At 38.9% G+C, this 22,471-nt stretch overlaps 1 protein-coding gene across 1 annotated transcript in view; it reads left to right on the forward strand.

Annotated features, from left to right (window-relative positions):
- The window catches only part of PIEZO2 (piezo type mechanosensitive ion channel component 2), a 446,101-nt gene that overhangs the window by 374,402 nt on the left and 49,228 nt on the right, over positions 1-22,471 (forward strand). The window contains exons 30-36 of the mRNA XM_077778264.1: positions 614-773; positions 4,591-4,680; positions 6,722-6,843; positions 7,913-7,984; positions 12,550-12,656; positions 13,939-14,037; positions 18,228-18,342. Of these exons, the coding sequence (XP_077634390.1) occupies positions 614-773; positions 4,591-4,680; positions 6,722-6,843; positions 7,913-7,984; positions 12,550-12,656; positions 13,939-14,037; positions 18,228-18,342 (765 nt within the window). The remainder of the gene's footprint in view (positions 1-613; positions 774-4,590; positions 4,681-6,721; positions 6,844-7,912; positions 7,985-12,549; positions 12,657-13,938; positions 14,038-18,227; positions 18,343-22,471) is intronic.

Consider the following 22,471-nt stretch of genomic DNA (forward strand, 5'->3'; position numbering starts at 1 on the left):
CACTTGGTCATCCACGGTGCCCAAAATGGAGACAACTTGAACATGGCACTCTCTCCCTGTGGCTTCCAATCCAGGCTACACTTTGCCCAGGATGAAGAGCAACTCGGAATTTGTTTTGATTTAGGAGAAGATATCTTTTTCCAATAGACCGTACTGTGTTAACTGATCTTCTGGTTCTACTCAGATTACCATTCCCAGAATAGCCTGGGTTTTCGTTTTGTTTTCTGTTTGTTTATGTGCTCATATCAGGGCATTGCCTCTGGCACTGGGACATACAGACATTATAGCTCCATGGCCTTTGTTCAGTGAGAAAGAGATCTCTCCCTGAGAGACGGAGAAGTACTCAGGAGCCACCCTTGAAACCAAAGAAACCTGCCTATGCCTTATGCAGTTAAGAGTTATTTGTGGTCAATCTTAGGAATCAATGTTGATATTGGAGTTGAAATGTGTATCCTTGCTTGTAAATAAATCCGTCCATAAGGGAGTCCATGCCTCAGAATATTGCTCTTAGGCCTGTGGGATTTCCCCAGCCTGATTATGCCACAGATATTATAAAATAACAATGAAAGGGGATGCTAATTTTGGTGGTTTTTTCCTACTTTTTGACCCCCAGCTGATGATGATTCCTCATGTAAACTGCCCAGTGGTGAAGCAGGAATTATTTGGGATAGCATATGTTTCGCCTTCCTCCTGCTGCAGAGAAGAGTTTTCATGAGTTACTATTTCCTACATGTCGTGGCTGATATAAAAGCTTCACAGATCCTGGCATCAAGGTAGGGCAGGCCATGAAATCAAGTGGTTTCTCTTGTCTGGAAGTAATACGGCACCGTGCTGCTGTCTGAGCTGGCTTGTAGAACCTGCAAAAAGTTAAGAAATCCCTTCTAGGGAAATGAATCTAAGAAGGGTTTAGCACAAGCCCTTGCAAAACTAAAATAGAAGAGTAACAAGGAAGTCTTTGGTACCGAGTCACATTTACAAAGATCTGGGATTATACGGAAGGTCAAAGACAGACTGGTCGTCTAGAGCTCTCTGGGCACAACCACCTCACTAGCCGTAGCTCATTTTGGCCTCAAGCAGAGCACTAAGGTTGGCCATGTTGATCTAGACACCAGTCCACATTCCCCCTCTCTGGCTCTATGTCCTAAAAATGGCGAAAAGCACAATTATATATTATTTTTCAGATCTTAGGTTGATAAGGCGTGTGATAGATACTCCAGACTCATTCTAAGCCCTACTACCCATCTTTCCTCATCCCTTCCTTCCTTTCAACCTCTTTTCCCCAACGATCTGATTTTCTCTTTTAACATGAGGTCACTGGGCCACTGTTTCATCACTACCTTCTTCTTAGACTCCACGCTTCTTCCAGTTTTTGCCCCAATCTTGTAGGTTTAGGGGGAAAGACGGGGAAGAAAGCTAGATATTAAAGTGAATGCCTAAACTGCTCTGCCCAGCCTTGCTAGATTCCATCGGATCTATGGTGCTAAATAATTTGATAATCATCAGTTTGTATCATATGGAATTTCCAGAATCCTATCATTTTGGTTTGTGTTTTAGACCAAAACACTTCTGTTCATACCACCAGTGTTCTTAGAGACTATCTTTTCCCTCTGCCAGGATAAACAAACTGTGTATTTCAGAAACCGTTTATAGGGGATCAGTTCCTGGCCTTTGTTCACTAACTTGGAGCCCCGTAGAAAGAATTTTCAGAAGGGGACCTACATTTACTCTGAGGAGCTTTGTGACACCCCGGGCCCTCGCTATGTAAATGAACAGTGACTTCATTTTCTGCACAGTATTGACCCTGGAATTTACCACTGTAATTGTTTTTTCTGATACCCAGGATATCAGTTTCATTAGAGCACAGCATCTTATCCTTTTTTCTTTCTTTTTCTTTCTTTTTCCTTTCTTTTTGGAGGCTCATCCAAGATGTTTTATCCTAACATAATTTTATTTACTTGTAGACCAGCTGGTGTTGGTGCTGATTTGTGCTTTTTTTTTTTCTTTTGCCTTCTCCTAAACATTTGGCCCTTAGACATGCAGATCATAATAGTAAGCTGGTATCTTTTCCCCAAAGTTGTCACAGTTATTTAGAAAACATATTCCTCATGTTAAAGAAACCAATGGTTTTGGCTCAGAGTACAGCTCGTGCTTGTTCAAGAAAAGCCATGTCTTAACAGCCATTGGATTCACAACAGAATTTCCAAAGAAAAGACATTCATTCATTGACAGATTTGTCCATAGCCTACTGTGTTACAAGGAGGTGGATGCTTGGCCCCGCCCTCACAGAGCTTACAGGCTTGTGGGGAGAAGGACATATCAACGGGCAGTCACAGTGCTGTGTGACTAGTGTGATGGTAGGAGACATTCAGGAAGCCGTGGGAATTATATTAAGGGTACATAACTACCTGCAAGGGACAGGAACCAAGGCAGCCTTCCATGCTAAGCTGCAGCCCAAGAGATGAATAGGAATTAGAGGAGGAAGGCTGGGAACCCAGCCCAAGCGAAGTTACCAGGGGAAGTTTTCATGAAGAAACCCTGAGAAGCTCCCTGTGGTTTAAAAACAAATAAGCAGGAGAGATAGGGAGATGTCCCATTATCAGGGGCCTGATAAACCATGTTTATGGCTTTAGAAGTAATCCCAGAGATAATAAGAAGCAAGGGAATCATGTGGCTTTAATTGTGTTTTAATAGTTCACTCTGCTTGTGGCATGGTGAACAGACGGAGTGTACACAGGACCATGGGTCAGTTTGGTGGCTTCTCTGCTGATCCAGAAGAGAGACAATGGCTCAGGCCAGAATGGGATAAACTAGGATGATATTTAAGAGTAAAATCAACACAATTGGAAAATTGATTGGAAGGAAGGGATGTGCAGCTGGAAAGGAGAAGGTAGAGAATGATATGCCCAGGATTCTGGTTGAAGCAAATGGTGGTGCCAATCCCAAATGTAGAGACCCCAGGAAGCTCTAGACTTGGGAAAACACTGATCATGTACCCGAGGAGTTGTTGGGTTGGTGGGCTTGTGAAACCAAACCCATTGGCAAGTCCAGCAAGTCCAGTGGACAGGTCTGGAGGTGGGAGTAGACTCGAGGGGCCTCATGCCCCAGATGAGATTAGAGCAGGTGAGTGGTTCGAGGGAATGTGAATGAGAAGAGGGCCCTGGGGAGCATCCACACTTAGGAGATGGGCAGAGAAGACCAGCACTCTGATCCAGAAAGAACAAAGGAAAAGTAGGAGAGCATGGTGCCCTAGGAGCCTGAGGAAGGCTGTCTCAAAGCAGAAGTTCAATAGACAGGAGGTACAAACACAAGACTGAAAATTGAACACAGAAATTAGTGACCTCAACACGCGGAGATCAGAGCCAAACACAGGTGAGTGGAGATTGAAGGGAAAGGCTTAGTTAGGGACAGTGACTGGGAGACACTCATGTGCAGACATAGAAAACCATGAGCATGTGCAGGTTTTTATTCTCTAAGATTAGCAAGATGTGAGCATGTTTCCATGCTTATGAGGAGGACTCGGTGGCAATGAGAAGGCTGAGAATGCAGACAGAGAGCGATAAGGGAAGGATGGGGCCCCTCTGGCTGCAGCGATGGGAAGGGACTTGTGCACAGACAGACCATAGGCGACAATGTCACCTCTCCCACTGTCACTGCAGGATAGAGTATCTGCGGGATAGGTGGGAGACGGCTGAACAGATTATATTGTCTCATGACTTGCGTTCTCTCCAGGAAGTAGGAAACTAGGTTATTTACTTGGAGTGAAAAGCCTTGGACAGAATTCTAGATTTGAGAAAAGTATAAAGGATTTTAAATAGGTGCTGTAGAGAAGAATTCCGAGGGCATGTGAGGAGTCAGCAGACAATATGCCGGGTCATGCCTGTCCTGCACCTCTGACAACAGCCCAGCACGGGGCTGGCACACCGCTGGGTTCTTGCTGACTTGGGATTTACCAAGTGAATGTGATCAGATGACAGTGGAACAGAGTTGAAGATATTAAGAGGGGTTGATGAAATAGATCTAGGAGGACCAAAGTTGGCTTGAAAAGTGAGAAAAGGCAGGGAGATTGGAAGGAAGGAAGAAGAGAATCAAAGAGGCAGTAGTGTGAACATTCCAGTGATGGAGCTTGAACTCCAGCTTCACCCGTTTCCTTAGGGAAGCCCAGCTCACTCCATACCCACCTCTGCTCATTGAGTAGAAAAGTAATCTGAACTCACTTCTCCTTGCAAATGGTCCCTCATGGGACAGCTATAAGGTCAGGTGAGTAATGCTTCGTTAAGATACAAGGTTCCGTGGGACAGGTTTGAAGGGGTGCATTCTTCTCAATGTCTTGAAAAACACAAACCCTTTTTTTGTTTGTTTTATTGACCTGTGGTTGTGAGCAGCCCACTCCCTCCCTCAGGAGGCTGTGTCGTGTTCATCCACTGGGAAGGGGCTTCTATACAGGCTCTTGGGACTCCCACTGCCAGCCAGAAGACTCCAGTTAATGACCCAAAAAGAAATATTTTCTAACCCTTGGTAATCATTTTCAGAGAAAGGTAAGTAACAAGGATAGATATACTAATTTTTTTTCTATTTCTGATTTTTCTCTAGAGGGGCTGAACTTTTCCAGGCCACAATTGTAAAGGCTGTAAAGGCAAGAATTGAGGAAGAGAAAAAGTCAATGGATCAACTGAAGAGGCAGTAAGGAGGCTTTATTTTACTCTTCTCCTTTCCTTTTAATTTTGGTTTATCTGATACTGTTGGGTGGGTCTCAGCTCCCCGGTACCCTCAGTACTCCGACAAACCCATTTGTGCTGACTTTTACAACTTCTGGGTATTTGCTCTGTGTCAGGGCAGTGGCTTATGCTCACTGGGCTGAAAATGGAAGTAGTTTAAAAGAAAGATGGCTGCAGCTTGGTGGAAAGGGGAGCCATGTTGGATAAGCCCAATGTCAAGCCTTGGTTCAGCTACCTACTCTGGAAGAGTGAGCAAATTGTTCAGATTCTCTGAAGTTCAACTTTGTTGAAATTAGGGCTCATAATTATATCTGGGTTTTTATTAAATATCTGTTCATAAATGAGACAGGGCCTTTCCAGGACCATTCAAGTAGAGCAAAGGTTCATCACATCTGTGGATTAAGGGAATAAATACCAAGTCCTTACTGTGGAAGGATCTCTAAAGATATTATAATATAGTCTCTTGGGAAGAAACTGATGACACATGACATTAGATGACTTAAAATCCACAACAAACTAGAGGCAGTACTAGAAATACAACCCTTGTTTCCCTGTAATCGCTTGAAGACATTTTTTTAAAACACAATGTTCTGGGTAAGTCAAGTAATGGACTGACTCCACTCAAGAGATTTGAGGATTTCTTTTTAAAATTAATTAGTTTTATTTTTAAATTATCCCTTGAAAGGAATTTTCTGAGAGTGAAGTTTCTAACAGTAAATGTAACTTTTGAGGATTTGTAGCACTTGATTTGGGGGCTGGGTTTAAGAGCTGATGGCCACAGATTTCAAAACCTAGCCACTTTCTCCAGGAAAGTGGAGGTTCCATCAGCCTACCAGGAGAATTCCTTAAGTTTGCTGAGATTACTTCATTCCTTTCTTACCTCACCTCCCAGCTCCTTTCCCCATGCAAAAATGTTTTCCAGCATAAATTACAGCATCCCATTGCATGGATTATTTCACAATTGAAGATATGAGTTATATAAACTGTCATATAAACAGCTATGGTATTATTATTGTGGCCTCTAGTCATCAGATCTAGAGAAATAACAAATTTGGACCCACATTTAGAATGAATTCCTAGTTACCCATAAGGGAAACTTGTTACCATCATTCACGTCACTGAATTTTTCCATTTATTTAAGAATGCATCCTCTTAAGTGGCAGAAAGTCAGAATATAAAAGAATGAAGGTGATGACCATTGCCAAAGAGAAACTAAAAGTGCTGTATAAGTTGCAGGAAGCAGAAATCAGCTTAAAAACTTGAGCAACATAATCAGAATTTTAAAAAACTTAAGAAATGAAACACCGCAGGAGAGCAGGTCTGGGAAATAGAGTTCAGCACTGCAGTTTCTGAGAGTTGGACTTCCCAAATAAGCAGACAAAATAAAAGGCTTTAACTCAGTAATTAATGATGTAATAATACATTTTTCCAGAACCAATAAGAGGTTAGATTTGAGATAGAGAAGAGTCACATGGGCTGATAGAATACTTGTGAACATCTGAGGAGCAACTTACTTTTTACAAAACAGTTCTCGCACTTAAACACCTTTTCATTTGATTTTCACAACTATGTGACATAAGCAGTTGCTATTTTTAAAAATTGCAAAATCTGGGGGAATAAAGGACTTCCATTTCATCATATACTGTGTCCAAAATGCCTTTGGTACAAGGTGTAAGTGGACATAAAGTACTGCATAACAAGCTTTAACATAATTATGATCATATTATTAAGACTAGCATCTATGTAGAGCAAAATAACATGGAGATATGGGAGGACACACATATATATACATACATATATGTATACATACATATACCTGTATGTATACATATATATATTATCCCCCAAGAAGATGCTTGTTGCTAATAAAAAAAAAAAAAATTCAAAGTTTCCAAATCTTGGCCACTTTGTGATTTTACCAACACACATGCATGTTTAAACCCAAACTGACCATGCGATGACTGTGGGTGTGTTCTTGGCATTGCTGCTGCTACTTTATCTTACAGGATGGATCGCATCAAAGCCAGGCAACAGAAATACAAAAAGGGTAAGGAGAGGATGCTGAGCTTGACCCAGGAATCAGGGGAAGGTCAAGACATCCAAAAACTCTCTGAAGAGGATGATGAAAGTATGTCAAGATATTTCCCTCTTGTAGCTTGACATTGAATAATAGCATGATAAATGGCTAGAGCTGTAAAATAACATTACTTTTATTCTTCCGGTATTATCCATCTGTGTGGTGTTTTTTTTTTTTTTTAATTCGGCAAGTTTTACCTTCTGGTTGCAAATGAGTTACATGTATTTGTTTCGCAGAGTACATATTTAATGACTCTATGACTTTATGAGTATCTCTTCTTCAGCAAAATGACTTTAATCAACACATAGCCTAGCTTTTTTTTTTTTTTTAAGAAAATGAGCATGAATTTGCTTAATTTATTTCTTTAGGGAAAATATTTCAGATACACAGCCTATTGTTGTCTTTGATTTCTATAAATGTTATACAAAAATGAAATATGCATGCATATTTTATGTGGTATATGAATAATGGTAGTTAAGTATCCTTTAATTATTGTCTGTTCCAATGAAACCTAAAATGAAATATATATTTATTAAATCTGACTGTAGATTTATTACATCTAATTAAGTTTAAAAGGCCTTCTTATAGAAGTTTGCATACTTTTCTATTTGAAGGGAATAGAGAAATAATGCATGGTGTTTTCCAGTATACAGCATCTATTTAGAAAACCAGTAAACTTGTATTTTTCCAACCATGCATGAAAATAATCACAAGTAAATTCTTGGTTATTGGAATATATGCATTTTTACAAATTACTGCCACTAAATTGTTTTATAAAATTTAGGTGACGCTTCTTTTCTGTTAATTGACTGGAAAATTCAATGTGTGTTGCCTTTTTGAGAGATAATCCCTTCTTTTTTCGTATTTCTTTATATGCCCTCCATTACTAAAAAAGAAAGCAAAAATGTGGCATAATGTTCATAGAACACTTAGTATTTGCCTTGTGAAATCAACTGCTCATGTGTGTAAACATTCCAGATTTGATATAGTTCCTTTCCCTGACCTCTGATGTACTTTTGCAAATTACCTAGATTTTGACAATTGAGTTGTTTAAAGCGTGGTTTTCAAAATTTGTTTTCTCACTTCATAAGAATTAATATTTGGACATATTTTATTTTAGGAGAAGCAGACAAACAGAAAGCCAAGGGCAAAAAAAAGCAGTGGTGGCGGCCTTGGGTTGATCATGCTTCCAGTAGGTTTTCTTGATCCTCTTACAATTTCATCAATTCTAACCCTTATATCCTTGACCAGAATTCAGGCGTACCCATGACCTGTGTGTTCCATGCATGGTTTGATCCTTGTGACTTGATAGGGGGTCAGAGTGTAGGAAAATTGTCATGGAAACGGGTCTCTGGGCCCTGGTGATGGAACCTTCCACAGAAATAACTGATTACCATGCTGGCTGAAGAAAGCCCAACATGTGGCTGATACATGCCTGAGCATCCTATGGGCTCAGAAAGGGAAGAATTGCTACCATTTTATCTAATTCTGAGGTCTAGAGCTCTGCTGGTATGTAATTGTTTTATAACTGAAAACCCTTATTAAACATGAGTTTTGGCTCCTCTTGGGAGGATAATCATTAAGTTCAAAGTGTTTGTGACCCTCTTTGTAAGGCACTAGGCATGGATGCCAATGAGTCTCTCCTCCCCTTCTTCCCAGAGCTTTAATTTTATTTGCATGTAAGATTTTTTGTCAATTTATTGAATATGAAGGTGAGGCTAACTTAAAATGCATTCACTTTCTCACTCTGCCTCTTCCCCAGTTTCTAAAGGCTATCACACTACATACATTCCACATCCAAAGCCCAGCATGCGGCACAGCCGCAGAGCCACCGGCAAACTCAGCCATGACTAATGAAGAGCAGAGGCAGACAACAGTTTTTGAAAAGCAGAGCTTCATAGAACTAAAGTTTCCCTCCTGATCGTAAACAAAATGAAGGGGGTGCCTGGATGGCTCAGTCGGTTAAGCATCCGACTCTTGATTTCAGCTCAGCTCATGATCTCATAGTCATGGGATCGAGCCCTGCATCAGGCTCAGTGCCGAGTGTGGAGCCTGCTTGGGATTCTCTCTCTCCCTCTCTCTCAGCCCCTCCCCTGCTCTTGCTCAATCTTTCTCTCTCTCTCTCTCTCTCTCTCTCTCTCTCTCAAAATAAATAAATAAACTTTAAAAACAAGAAAAAAGGGTTGAGGAATTATGGAACTCAGTGGCTATATTTGTTCTGCTTAGCAAAGGAAATATCACTCACAATTGGTCAGTGTTCAGTCTTAGAAAGGAATAATCCATTTTAGCCTGACCCTCCTTACGTTTGTTCAAATACTGAATAATTATTAATTATTTTTCAAATTACTAATAATATCATCAGGCTTTTATGCCTTATCCTGTGGCTTAATAACTCCAGCTAATGTGATCAGACAGGGCATATCACTGAGGCCCCTAATATCGCATGAAGGTGGGAGGGACTACTAACGAGATCTTCAGAATCACTAGAAAATCAAGTTGATCAGACTCTTTTGCCATGCCTGAGTCTTCGTGTCACTGAGATTGTATTGGCTTCTCTCACCCCAAAATTAATTTTCTAAAATCAAACCAATTTAAGGAAGTATTATTTGAAATTTGCTCAGCATACCTGAATGATACTAAATGTAATCCCAAACATTGAATTTATAGCATTATGTGAGAAAAAAAATCCGTGAACTTTAATGAGTTTTGTTTCATCTGCTGCCAAGTCAGAAGACAAAGATTCACGATGACATTCGGTGCGACTCTTGCATCTTTTGTTCATTGGCATGTTTGTCATGCTAACGATCTGATAATGCAGCACCCTGTAAGCCTATTTCTATCAAGTCACAAGAAAACTGTGCTTATCTTTCTGTTCGTAAAGGGCCCTCTGCTAGTTTAGACAGACCTATCCATTTCAACATTGTGTTGTATTGAATGTTTTCTCTCTCACCTGGGGTAAATTCCCGTTGCAATTGTAGTTGTCTTTCCTTTTCTCATCTAAACATTGCGTTTTGGAAGGAATTGGATATGGTCTTTGATAATCATCTTACAAGTTGGTAATAATTTAAAAAGAACTTCTTATGAAGGTTATTGACTTTAGTTTTCTGTTTCATTTCACCCTCATTATATCGAATTATTGAAGACTGGTATTATATTAAATGTGCCTGGTTACAACACCTCTTGGTGCAATAATGCACGAATGTGTGTAATTCATGGTTTGGAATCAAATTCTGACCGTGGTGTTAAAATTTTTCTGCAAAATACATTTCCTTTTACAAGCTCATGAGGAAAGGAAAGGAATGACTCTGTGGATTATTTTTTAGACTATTATGAGTTCCAAAATTTATCTTTAGATCTGAAAACACTTCATTAAAAGCCCTTATTTTGATCTCTTGAGTCACTGGGCTTTTGCATATATGTTCTTACAGGTGTGGAATGTGAGAATATATGTAGTCGAATACCCTGTGTACTTCTATAGATGATACAATGATGTGGCCAGGTTGTTCATAACACTGGCAAGCAGTCAAGATCTTAATGTAGTCTGTAGGTGGCCAATCCTCCACTTCCATACCTATGTGCACACATATGATCGCATTATTGCTGTTCAATGATACCTTCCATTCTAGGGTAGTATGCCTCTGTGCCATTTCAGTAGTGCCCAAAGTAATGACAAGCCTCACTTTATTGTTAAATATCTGCAATAGAGGTCCGGGCTTCTGGGGATACAGGTGGTAGGTTTTAAGTTATTTTCACACTCAGTTCAGCAATCACATCCATATACATGATATGTTTCTGGACACAGACTGGAGGCAGGATCTCTCTCTGAACAGATGTGTATGTAAGAGCTTCTCTACTTATTATTAGCAGATAGCACTAAAGAAAACACTCTCTGTTATTTTCCTTTTATCTCAATGACATTTCACAAAACAAGAGGAGATTTTCCTAAGCATTTCCTTCTCTTTTTTTAATGTGTTAATTCTACTTCTCACGTACAAATTGATAGTTTTTTTTTGTTTTTTTGTTTTTTTGTTTTTGAAGTGATCAAATCAGTGTAGTGACTGCTTGATAAGAAAGGTGTTTGGGCTCACTGTGTCCACATGAGTAAAAGTCACAGAAGGTATGATTGAATACAGATTAAGCTATTGTTGATTTTAGAGCCTATAATGAGGGTAAAATGTTCAATCTTGTAATACTCTGGTTTTTACCAAATGACCATGTGACATAGAGTCCATGTGACTTTCCTGCAAATGTCTGAGCTTACATGAAGGCATTACTTTAATGGTCTTCCTCACTGTCAAACGTAATGCTGTGACTTTGGTTTGTTCTTGCTTATTCTTACCTTATGTTGTATTGCATTTATTCCCTCAGGCCTGGACCCAGTACTCTGGGCCTGGTTCTTTCTTAAAAATAAAAAATAACAGACTATAATGCTTCTGTTCAAGGATATAAGGCCCAATTCATTCACTCTGCATCTTCACGGATGGAGGCTTCAGATACATCTGAAATCCTGGGCAAAATTATTGACCTTTTACCATGTTTAGTGATATTCAAGCAACTAATTTTAAACAAGCCAAGGTTTTCCATTACCTCACTATGCACGAATCCAAAAGATAACTGAAGATATCATGTTATGTCGTCCAAAAGACACCTCAGCATTTGAAAAGTTGAATATGCCTTGAAAGTATTACCATTTTTGCCCTGCAATGATGGTACATTTCTTGCAGCATCAGTAATGTATATGCTGGGTCTCTTTTCTCTGATAAACTTAACATAATGCTCAAGCTGACAAAGCTGTGATTCTCAAATTTCTTTAAATCTCTGGACATTTCAGCTTTCTCTGCTCTTTTTAACACAGCAATATGTTCTCACAGGGAAAAGATCAGGCAAGGCAAGGACAGTCCATACCATCTGTGCTTTGTGTCTTCTGGTCAGTATGGTTCTCCTCAAATTTCAGTGAGCAGCCAAAGTTCCCTGTTGACCAGAAGCCCAACAGCGCTAAGCTGTATGGACCAGGCCTGCCATATCTCAGTCTGTCCTATGCTACGTGTAGAAACAGCCAGAGTGGTGGTGGTGTTTTTGTGGTTGTATTCTTTTTTTTTTTTTATGTTAATTGCATGTATGTGTGTGTGTGTGTGTGTGTGGTTTTTGTTTTTGTTTAACTCTTTCAAATGTCTTGCCATATATGTTATGTCCCTTGTCCTCCCATGTGGAGGAGCCATGTCTACGCAGTATAAAGTGAAGTCGAAGTTGGTGATGCTGATTCTTGGTCCTGAATCATCCCGATTGGCATTTCTGCCACACACTGGACCCATTCAGACAACACCAAATCCTCCACTTCACTTTGGCCTCGTCTAAAGGACACAACTTGCTGAATGGTCTGAATTGTGAAACTGTAACAGCTTTCCATCCACTGTTTTGGCCATCTTGGTAACAAAACTGGTTGCTGCAGAGTTGATCTGATGTATCTGTGTTAAAGTTCCAATGAAGAAGGAAGAAAATATCAGATGAACCCAGTGGTGGCCAATTTTCTTACGTGAAATAGACAAGGCCTCATGCTCTGTAGACCCAGCCATGACAGCCACGTAGTGTTAGCCTAGAATGAGTTCTCTTTATCTCTTGTTTTTTTCCTCCTTGACAAAATCTCTTGCTCTGGTCTTTTGTGGACAATTTGTATATCGTTGGGGGGCATTTCATTAATAAGCCCTTAATTATTTCATCTCTCTTTCAAGAAATAAGTAAATATTTTGTTTTGCTTAGTGGTCAGGAGTGGAGATTATTATTTGTTTGAAACGGATAGTGAAGAGGAAGAAGAGGAAGAATTAAAAAAGGAAGATGAAGAACCTCCGAGAAGGTCTGCTTTCCAGGTAATGATGGGGTTGGGAAAACCATGGCCTTTGCCAGTTGAAGAGCTTTTCTTTCTAACAGATCTTGACTACAGGTCTAGACTTCTTCTGCCATGTTCACGTGTGTTATAGCTTCCAGAAGCTTCTAATTTACACCTGAAATCATTTATACCTCATTAAACTATATGCTGCTTGCCCTCAGCATCAGTGAAAATACTGCCATGCAAGAACACTGTTCCCAGGTCTTCATTCCCTTGCATCAGAAAACCTTCCGATGCTGTAAGCCAAAAAATAAGGCTTCCCTGGGTGAACTTTATTTTTCTGTTACAAGCAGAAGGTGAAGAAGACTTCTCTGGCATTGTTTTGGATCACTTGAGTGGACTTACATTTTGATACATGAAATAGCTGATCATAAAAAAAAAAGCACTTGCTTTGTTTTGAAACAAATGGCTATTTAAATGTTACTTCAGATTTTGAAAACCCATTTCATTTGTGTTGCTGAAGATTTGAGAATTTACTGAAGTGATGAAAATAGCTAGCACAGTCCTGATTTTTTCATCATAACTGCCTTTCCTTTACAGAACCCACTACATCATTCTTTGTAACATAGCTCACCAGCCTGGATGGTGTACCCAGTGATTGTCTAATCAATGCTTGTTAAAGATGAGGACTCGTCAGGAGAGTTACTTATGGGGTGAAAGCTTGTATATATTTCTTTTACAAAGGAGTCACTTGTTAGGACTGTAATTTACCATTTATTATACTCCAAGTCAAATTGAGTGATACCCATCAAGCCACATACTGTGTCCATGAATAAAGGTCATTGTCACTTTGCTGGCCAGGTCTTTTCAAGCTGCAGGATTACATCCACCCCTGTATTCCCAATGAAATTGAAGAACTAAATTATTTATGGAAACACCTTGCTCTGATGCTTCCTCACTGGCCCCATCACCACTTGAGTGTGTTTCTTGAAGATGGTGTCTGTGTGCGTGTGCATGGCTGGCTTGTCAAATACTAATGAGATTGGACTTGTTTCTTTTTGTTCTAATGAGTTTTCTTATAACTATCACTCATTCAGCCAAGAAGAGAACATTCCTCACCATGTTAATGGATTACATGCAATGACTGACTATTTTCCTATTCCTAACCGACAAGCAGAGCACATTTGTTCTAGCTTCAGTGAATGGCACGTTTTAACCTAGCCGATGTAATTGTAGAGACAAACTCATACTGACGTCATATATGAAACTGTTAGTCTCTGGTGTTTGTCTACTAATCACTCTTGCTTTGTCCTTCTTTGTAGAGAGCTATTGGGAAGTTTGCGTCGGCCATTTTAGCCTTGCCAAAGTCTGTCATTAAACTTCCCAAAACTATTCTTCAGTATTTAATCAGAGCTGCAAAGGTATTTGATGTTTCACTGACGTGTGGTGTGTGACCCTCCGCTCTGTAGAAATTTAGACAAGCAGATCCCTGGTGCCTTCATCTGCATTTTCCCTGCTCTATAAGTCGTACAATGGAGGAAGTATAAGAACTTAAAATACTAGGCAAACATTTCCAGAAGTGTTTTGAGAAGTCAAATTTCTTATTACTTGATTCTTGTTCTTCAGTTGACACCAGAGCCTGTCGAGACATAGAGAGAGAAAATGCAGATACACGTCTACTCTGTTTGTACTTTGGCCTAAGTCACATCTCATTTTAAAAGGGTCACATCTGGTTGCATGCATCCGTCATGATGTGTAAAATGTGTGATAATTGTTCTCAGAAAGCTGGTAAAGTTATGACCAAGGTAATAGAAGACTCATTTTGCTCCATCCATTTGTTGGCTTCCCTTCCAAGTCTCCATCTTCCCCCAATCGGATACCGTCTCCCAGTTACTATCCCGCCTTCGGTACGCCTCCTCACGAAGCTGTGCTGCGTGTATGGTCTGTGGACCTTCTCATGCCCAAGTCACGAGAGACAGTGCAGGATACACTGTGAAAAGGCTACTTGTCAATTAATCTAATGTACAGCAGAATCATCCAGCTACCTGAGCTGTAGCCACCCACTATTGAAAATCATAAGGAATTACTGTTCATGTGTTCTGTTCACTTAATCTGGGGCAGGCACTTAAACTCTTAGGTGTTTAGGCTCATGTGTTAAGCAAATGTTTGGATAGTGAGGGAGACCAGCAGTTCTCCCATTTTACCTGACATGCTATTTAAATGCAGGTTATGTAAATTAAGCAGGTCCTCGAAATTCTGTATTTCTCTTAAGCTCCAAGGGGACCCACAGCCGCTAGTCCATCTTAAATAGGAGGGTCTAAACTTCTAGGTTCCTCCCATTTTTTTTTTTTAATGTTTTATTTATTTCTAGGAGATAGACAGCGTGAGCAGGGGAGGGTCAGAGAGAGAGGGAGTCACAGACTGAAACAGGCTCCAGGCTCTGAGCTGGCAGTCAGCACAGAGCCCGACGCGGGACTCGAACCCACAAACTGCGAGATCATGACCTAAGCGAAAGTCGGACGCTTAACCGACTAAGCCACCCAGGTGCCCCAGTTCCTCCCATTTTTAAAAAGCAAGTGTTCTGATTATTATTTAATATTCTATGTTTTAACTTCCCTAGGATTCTCTTTCTTTTCTCTTTTATGACAACCATAGAAGTCTCACCATTCATATTTAAGAATTTATATGAAAGATTGCAACGCAATCATCCCCAACTTACTTTGAAAACAAAAGCAGAAATAAAAACAACTTCTTACGGGCAACATAAAGAAAGTCCTGGGTTACACATGAAACAAAGGACAGTTTATTAAATTTAAGCAGTTTCCATTAAGGATCTCCATCTACTTCAGTAAAGTCCTGCTTGAAAAATTAAATGCTTTTTGCATAGTACATTTTCAGGAAAATGAATCTCATTCTCCCCTAATAAGTAAGATAAGCTTAAGACAAAATCACATAAGACTTAAGATAAAATTTAAGATAAACTAAATGAGTAATTAAGTAAGTAAATAAATAGAATTTAAGATAAAGTTGAGAATACAGACTAGTAGTGGCAATTTGAAGAAACCAAAGGTCATTTATGGACATTTTCTTGTACTGTTTCTACTTATGGTTAGTGATGTGTGTGTCCCATAAACTTGGATGGTGGTTATGGCTGTAATGTGAGAATTGAGAAGTTTCAGTAAGAAACTTCCATTTCTTCACTCAATAAGAATTGGAATATTTCCTTCTACTTTGTTATCACCATTTCCTGAAAAAGTCAGACTGACCCTCTATCAAATGTTCCTGGCAGTGTACTGGGTTTGTAGTTCCAAATGTCAACATTAAGATAATTTACCTACAAATAGGGACTCCTCATAAGATTTTCTTCCCCTCTCTTGTTTCCCTTTCTCTGAATTATGTAAATTCTCATCTCAGTGAGAAAGCACGGATAGGTTTCATCATTTGGGATTATAGGTAGAACCAGGAGTTTCCTTTCAATATGGCAAAATCTTTTTAAAAAAATTTTTTAAGTTTATTTATTTTGAGAGAGAAGCAGAGAGAGAAAGTGGGGGAGGGGCAGAGAGAGGGAGAGAGAGAGTCCCAAGCAGTTTCTGTACTGTCAGTGCATAGCATGACACGGGGCTCGAAGTCACGAACCATGAGATCATGACCTGAGCCCAAACCAAGAGTCTGACATTTAACCGACTGAGCCACTCATGTGCCCCAATAAGGCAAAATCCTAATGGCACTCACCCATCTACAAGAGTTCTGCAATTCTGTCCTAAATGACCCTTTTTTCTCTCCTTCTCACCCTCCCTCCCCATTTTTCTCCAGAACAAAAGAATTCCTCCAACTTGTGTACCTAATACATTTACAAATCCTGAGTTACTCTTTTATTTTCTATTTTGGGGATTATTGCATTATCTGAAAGCAATATGGTCATTACCCTTTATTTTTAAGGAAATGTTACTGTATGTTGCTCTTGAACTGAAAATTTCTTACATTTTGCAGTTCAGATTTTTTTAAAGAATCAATATTTTGCTGAAGCAAGTTTGCTTATTAATTTACTAAACCCCAAAGATATTCTTTTTGGGTAAGTGACAAGTTTAATAAGCAAGGGAACTTACATATGTGGCAAAGATATTCTTTTTATTTTTTTAATGCTTATTTTTGAGAGAGAGAGAGAGAGAGCATGAACAGGAAAGGGGCAGAGAGAGAGGGAGACACAAAATCTGAAGCAGGCTCCAGGATCTGAGCTGTCAGCACAGAGCCCGACATGGGGCTTGAATTCACAAACTGCAAGATCATGACCTGAACCAAAGTTGGATGCTTAATCAACTGAGCCACCCAGCACCTACAGATATTCTTGATAGAGTTCCAAATTAGCACGCTTCATAAACATCTACCTTAAATTCCTTCATGTCCAGTGTCAGTTCATTTCTCATTTTTCAAAGTACATTTTTGGCAGAAAATAGGATTATTTTTTGCCTCTTGGGTTTAGTATTCTTCAGAAACAATACAGATATTTGAGTCGTGTTAGTTTCCTGTAAGATTCAGATTTCTACCATTGGGAAAAAAGAAATGTTCTTGCTTAGTCACCTATCACTTTTACACTTCCATACATTGAAAAGTTGGGTCCCTCTCTATTTTTACTGACATTATAATGCCTGTGGTTTGCCTGCACTATATTTTCCGAAGATTTCCGAAATCTGAAAGTCATACAGAGTACAGTAAAAGTGTCTGGGTTTACAAAGCACCCCCACCAAAGAGCCCTTCAACTTGATCATTATAATAGAAAACCCAGCTTCCCTGAGACCCAGGTGGCTTTGTGGGTGCATGAGGAGCATGCCTGCTTGGCTTTGTGATTACAGATGGCTGACTTTGTCTACCAAGGTTTTCTTTTTGTTCCTTCTGCATGACTTGGGAGACTGTTGGTGGGCGGGCTGTTCATCTTTGTTCTGTGGTGGTTATCAGTTTTATCATATTCATGTAACTGTTTTCAGCGCTTGAATGAAAATGACAAAAGGCAACCAAGGTCACCACAGTTTTCCTTCTATGGCATTCTGGAATAACTCTGTAACCTTAATAGCACATCATTTTTCCTCTCCAAATACTAATCAATCTACAGAACCCTTTCTCAAGTTGCCGGTCATAGCCGTTTTTCGCAAGGGAGAGTATCAAATGTACAAAACTCTTTTCCCAAAGTAAATGAGCAAATGATGTTTTGTTTTGGACTCAAAGTATATTTGCGAGGGGAGAGAACTACTCCAGTGACACTTAGCAAGACATCCAGCTTATGCCTATTGTGTACAATACAAAAGAGTCTGTCACTGTCCCAAGTGGTGGTGGTACATGGGGACTTGGGGGAAACGATGGTCACCCAAAGTATCTCCTGATGGTGATACCAAATGAAATATGCTCCGAGAACATCTGTTTTCATATTTTATTTCATGATCATGGAAATAGCACAGGTCAACTGAGAATATTGCGGAATGTCGGAGCAGAAGATTTCATTTGTGCTGCCAGCAAAATTTGTATACATTTCTGAAAGTCAGGAGGCTTGGTGTTGGTCCCTTTTCTTTTAATTTAAATTATTAAAAAGACAGAAAATAATTCAACTTTCTCCCTTCAGTTTGTTTATCAAGCCTGGATCACAGACCCTAAAACAGCACTCCGACAGAGGCGCAAAGAGAAAAAAAGGTCTGCAAGAGAAGAACAGAAAAGGAAGAGAAAAGGATCTAGGGAGGGTGAGTGTTGAGTGAGTGTGGGTCCAGCCAGCACTCTGCTGCTGTGGCCCAGGGATGCCAAAGGGAAATATAAAGGACAGAAACTTTGGAGGAATGACCTTCTTACATTCCAAGGAATGCACAGAGTTCTACTTGCCCTTCTTTGCTCGTGTCTGACCCTTGGAATAAATACAAACATGAATTTGAGTTAAGATACATTTTATAAAATGAGTTCAGAGAGGCAAAACACATCCAAAGAAATCAGAAGGACTCTCACATTCTGAAGGCATGCACAGAGTTCTACTTGTCCTTCATTGCTTGTGTCTGACCCTGGGAATAAATAAAAATGTAAATCTAAGTTAAGGTACATTTGATAAAATGAGAAGAGAGAGAGGAACAAAATAAACTCAAAGAAAGTAGAAGGGAAAAGTAACATTTTAAGCAGATGTTAAATTATAGAAAAGAAATACAAGACAAGATCTATCATGAAGTGAAAAGCTGCTCTTAGCAAAAACTAACAAGATGGGTAAACCTTTGGGAGTTTGATTAAGAGGAAAAGGAAAAACACACTTAAACAGTATCAGGAACCAAAAATGGAACGTAACTACCAATGCCATATTCCACAGTACATTTGAAAACATATGTTAGGAACACATTTCTTTTTTTTTTTTTTTTTTTTTTTTTTTTTNCACTTAGGCTCTTTCCATGTTTTAGCTATTGTGGAGAGTGCTGCTATGAACATTGGGGTACATGAGGAACACATTTCTAAAGAGGAGGAATATCCAGGCTATGACTAAGCACCAAAAGTGAAGGAAAGTGCAGGTGGGGCACTCGGAAAAAATATTTCCATTATGTATTTCAGACTAAAGTTTAATATTCTGGATATAGTAGGGACTTCTAAGAAGTAGTAAAAGTTCAACCCAACAGATGAAGAGATGGGAAAACCAACTTACAGATCAGGAAACAGAAATAGCCAAAAGGAGCTCAGCTTCACTACTAACAGAGGAACTGCAACCCATATTTTGACATAATGTTGTTTTGTTGTTGTCGTTTTACCTATCAGGTTGAGAAAAAATGAAACATTTGTTAATCTTTTAATATCACCATTTGGAGTGAGTGGGAAGATAAGTGTTTGTATGAGTTACAACCCATATAACACTATGAGTGGTGTAGCAAAGTAGTGCATCCATTTGAAGAGCAATGTGATGATATCCATAAAAATGTTACTCGTACATCTCCTGCTACAGATGAGTCCCTCTTCTTGATGTGTGGCTCAACCTGAAGCAGTATTTGCACATGGACCCATGTCTAAGAATATTTATTAAACATAATTTGTTAATAACAAAATCTTGGAAGGATTCTCAATGCCTGCAAAAAGAAGAGTCAAGTAAATCACATTACTATATATTACAAAATTCTATTCCAAGTTAAAAAAAAATGAGATGGATTACAGTTGATCCTGGAACAATGTGGGGCATGGGACAATGACTCTCACACAGTCAAAAATCTTGTATAACCTTTAATTTCCCTAAAACTTAACTACTAGTAACCTACTGTTGACCAGAAACCTTACTGATAACATAAACAGTCAATTAACACGCATTTAGTATGTTATATATGTTATATACTATATTTTAGCAATAAAGTAAGGTAGAGAAAGGAAAATGTTATCTAGAAAATCATAAGGAAGACAAAACATATGTGCAGAACTTTACTGTATTTATTTTTTTTAATTCACGTATAAGGCACCTGCACAGTTCAAACCTGTGTTGTTCAAGGGTCAACTGTATTTTGAACTTGACATATTGTTAAATGAAAAGTATTATGTTGCAGATAGCAGGCACATTATGAAACCACTTATGAAACAACAGAAATGTTTCTCAAAGCAGTATTTTGCATTTTTAATGCATGCATATAACAATGTATAAATGCAAGAGAAAGATCAGGAAGAATACTTACCAGTTAGTAACAGTGGTTACTTCTGGGGGAGGAGTGGAGAGTGGAGTGGAGATTAAGTGGCATGATTACAGGGAACTTTAGGCTTATCTGTTATATCTCAATTTGTTACAAAGAAAATATACATAGATATTTAGTGAAATTAACAATATATTCAAAAATCAAAGAAAAGGAAGCATAGTTACTAATGGAACTCTCACTGCAAAATCTGCCTCCTTTTTGACCATTCTGCTCCCTGCTACCTCCCGGTAGCTTTAATTTTATTTTACTTTATTGGTTTGAAAGGCAAAATGAAGACACAGCCAATGTAACAAGTAAGCAGTCAAGAGGTAGATGCATAATCTCCCTTGAGAACTCACCTCTACAGGTGCCAGAGCCTCACAAAATGTAGTGTTCATTTCCAGTCCTTACTTGTATGTGTCTGTAAATGTGTGCAGGCACCATTTCCTTTATTTATTTTCAAAAATGAATTTGTGCTATACAAATCACTCTGGTGTAGTCATTAGCAATGTATCATAAACATTTCTCGTATTAAGTATTTATAAAACTATATCCTCTTTGTTTTAATGGCTGCAAAATACTCTAAATATGGATATGCATAATTTATTCAACTATTCCATCACTAATGGACCTTAAGTTTGCTTTCAAATTTTTGCCATAATGAATAATGCTATCATAGATATCCTTGCACAGAAAGTCATACAGTCATACATACGTGTGTGTGTGTGTGTGTGTGTGTGTGTGTGTGTGTGTGTGTGTGTGGATATTGTAAAGCCACAAAGAACACAGACTTCCCACAGAAAAGTTCTCAAAAGTGGGATTTCTGAGTTAGGGGATGTGGCTTTTTTTTTGCTTTCACCTATATTTTCCCCCCAAAAATTTAGAAATTTATACTCCTACATGTAAGAGTTAGGAGTGTCCATTTCCCTGTACCCTTACCCTACAGGATGTTATTACTTTTTTTTTTTTTTTTATTGCTGGTCTTTCTTAGGGATGACACATGGCTTTTGTTTTCATTTGAGCTTTCCTAACTAATAAGACTGAACATTTTTTATTTCATATTTTCATGGTATTTTGTACTTCACCAATCTAAGATTTAAACATTTTTATCATTTTCCATTGAATCATTCTACTGGGTTGTTTGGCCTTATTAATTTAGGGACTATTATATGTTAGGGATAGTATCCTTTTTTCATGTGTTACAAGTATTTCTCCCCATCCCGTTCTTACTTTTGATTTAGTTTGTGGTACATATTATCTAAACAATTTTTAATTTTTTCTGAGGTCTCAATGTCTTTTGGCAGTTTCAAGGCTTCCATGTTGTGTAGGCAAGTCTTTCCCCCAGATATAATGCAAATGTTCTCCCTTATTTCCTCCCAATTTTATTTACATGTTGAAGTTTTATTCCATGAAGTAGAGATCTACTTTATTTACTTCTACATAGATAGGCAATTATGCTGTAGCCCTGCTTACTAAACGATTGTCCCTTTTCCTAATGAATTTAAATGCCACTTTTGTCAATACTAAGCTCCCATTCATTCTTTGGTATGTTTCTGGACTCTGGACTTTGATCCTACTGTCTAGCTGTGGGCCAGTGTCCTCTGTTTTTGAGTTCAGTAGCTATAGAGGAAATATTTCGTGTTGCAAGTTCCCCTCACTACCCCATTTATTTTTCCCAACCTGTATTTGCTGTTTTCAGACATTTGTTCTTACAAAATTCATTGACTAGCTCTAAAAATGTGTCTTTTAGTCATCTTGTAAATATCTCATTACTCTGTGTCATGGCAACTATTTCATGTGCAGATGTTTACCTTCAGATTGAAGACAGCAAGCATTAAAAGACACCGGGACTGAAATAGATGTTTCTTTATTTCTTTAATAAATACTATTTAGCCCCTTATTCCTTGGTAGAAGGGCTCATCTCTTCCAGACTACTTTCAGACAGATGAAGCACCTAGATTCTGCCCTTCTGAAGTGCCAGGTGCAGTGATGGCACATAAGTGCTTTCTGTGCAGTAACTCATTCGATCCTTAAAACAGTCCAATACATTTTATTCTCCCTGTCCCACAGATGAGGAAATTAGGTACCAGAAAGGGAAGGAACTGACCTCGGGTCATACAGCCATCCAGATGGGTCTGGAATTCATGCCAGCATCCTAGAGCCAGACCCTCTATCATGACAAATGGATAATATA

Source organism: Crocuta crocuta, unplaced genomic scaffold (assembly GCF_008692635.1).
Source record: "Crocuta crocuta isolate KB4526 unplaced genomic scaffold, BGI_CrCroc_1.0 scaffold26, whole genome shotgun sequence".
NCBI classification, from domain to species: domain Eukaryota; kingdom Metazoa; phylum Chordata; class Mammalia; order Carnivora; family Hyaenidae; genus Crocuta; species Crocuta crocuta.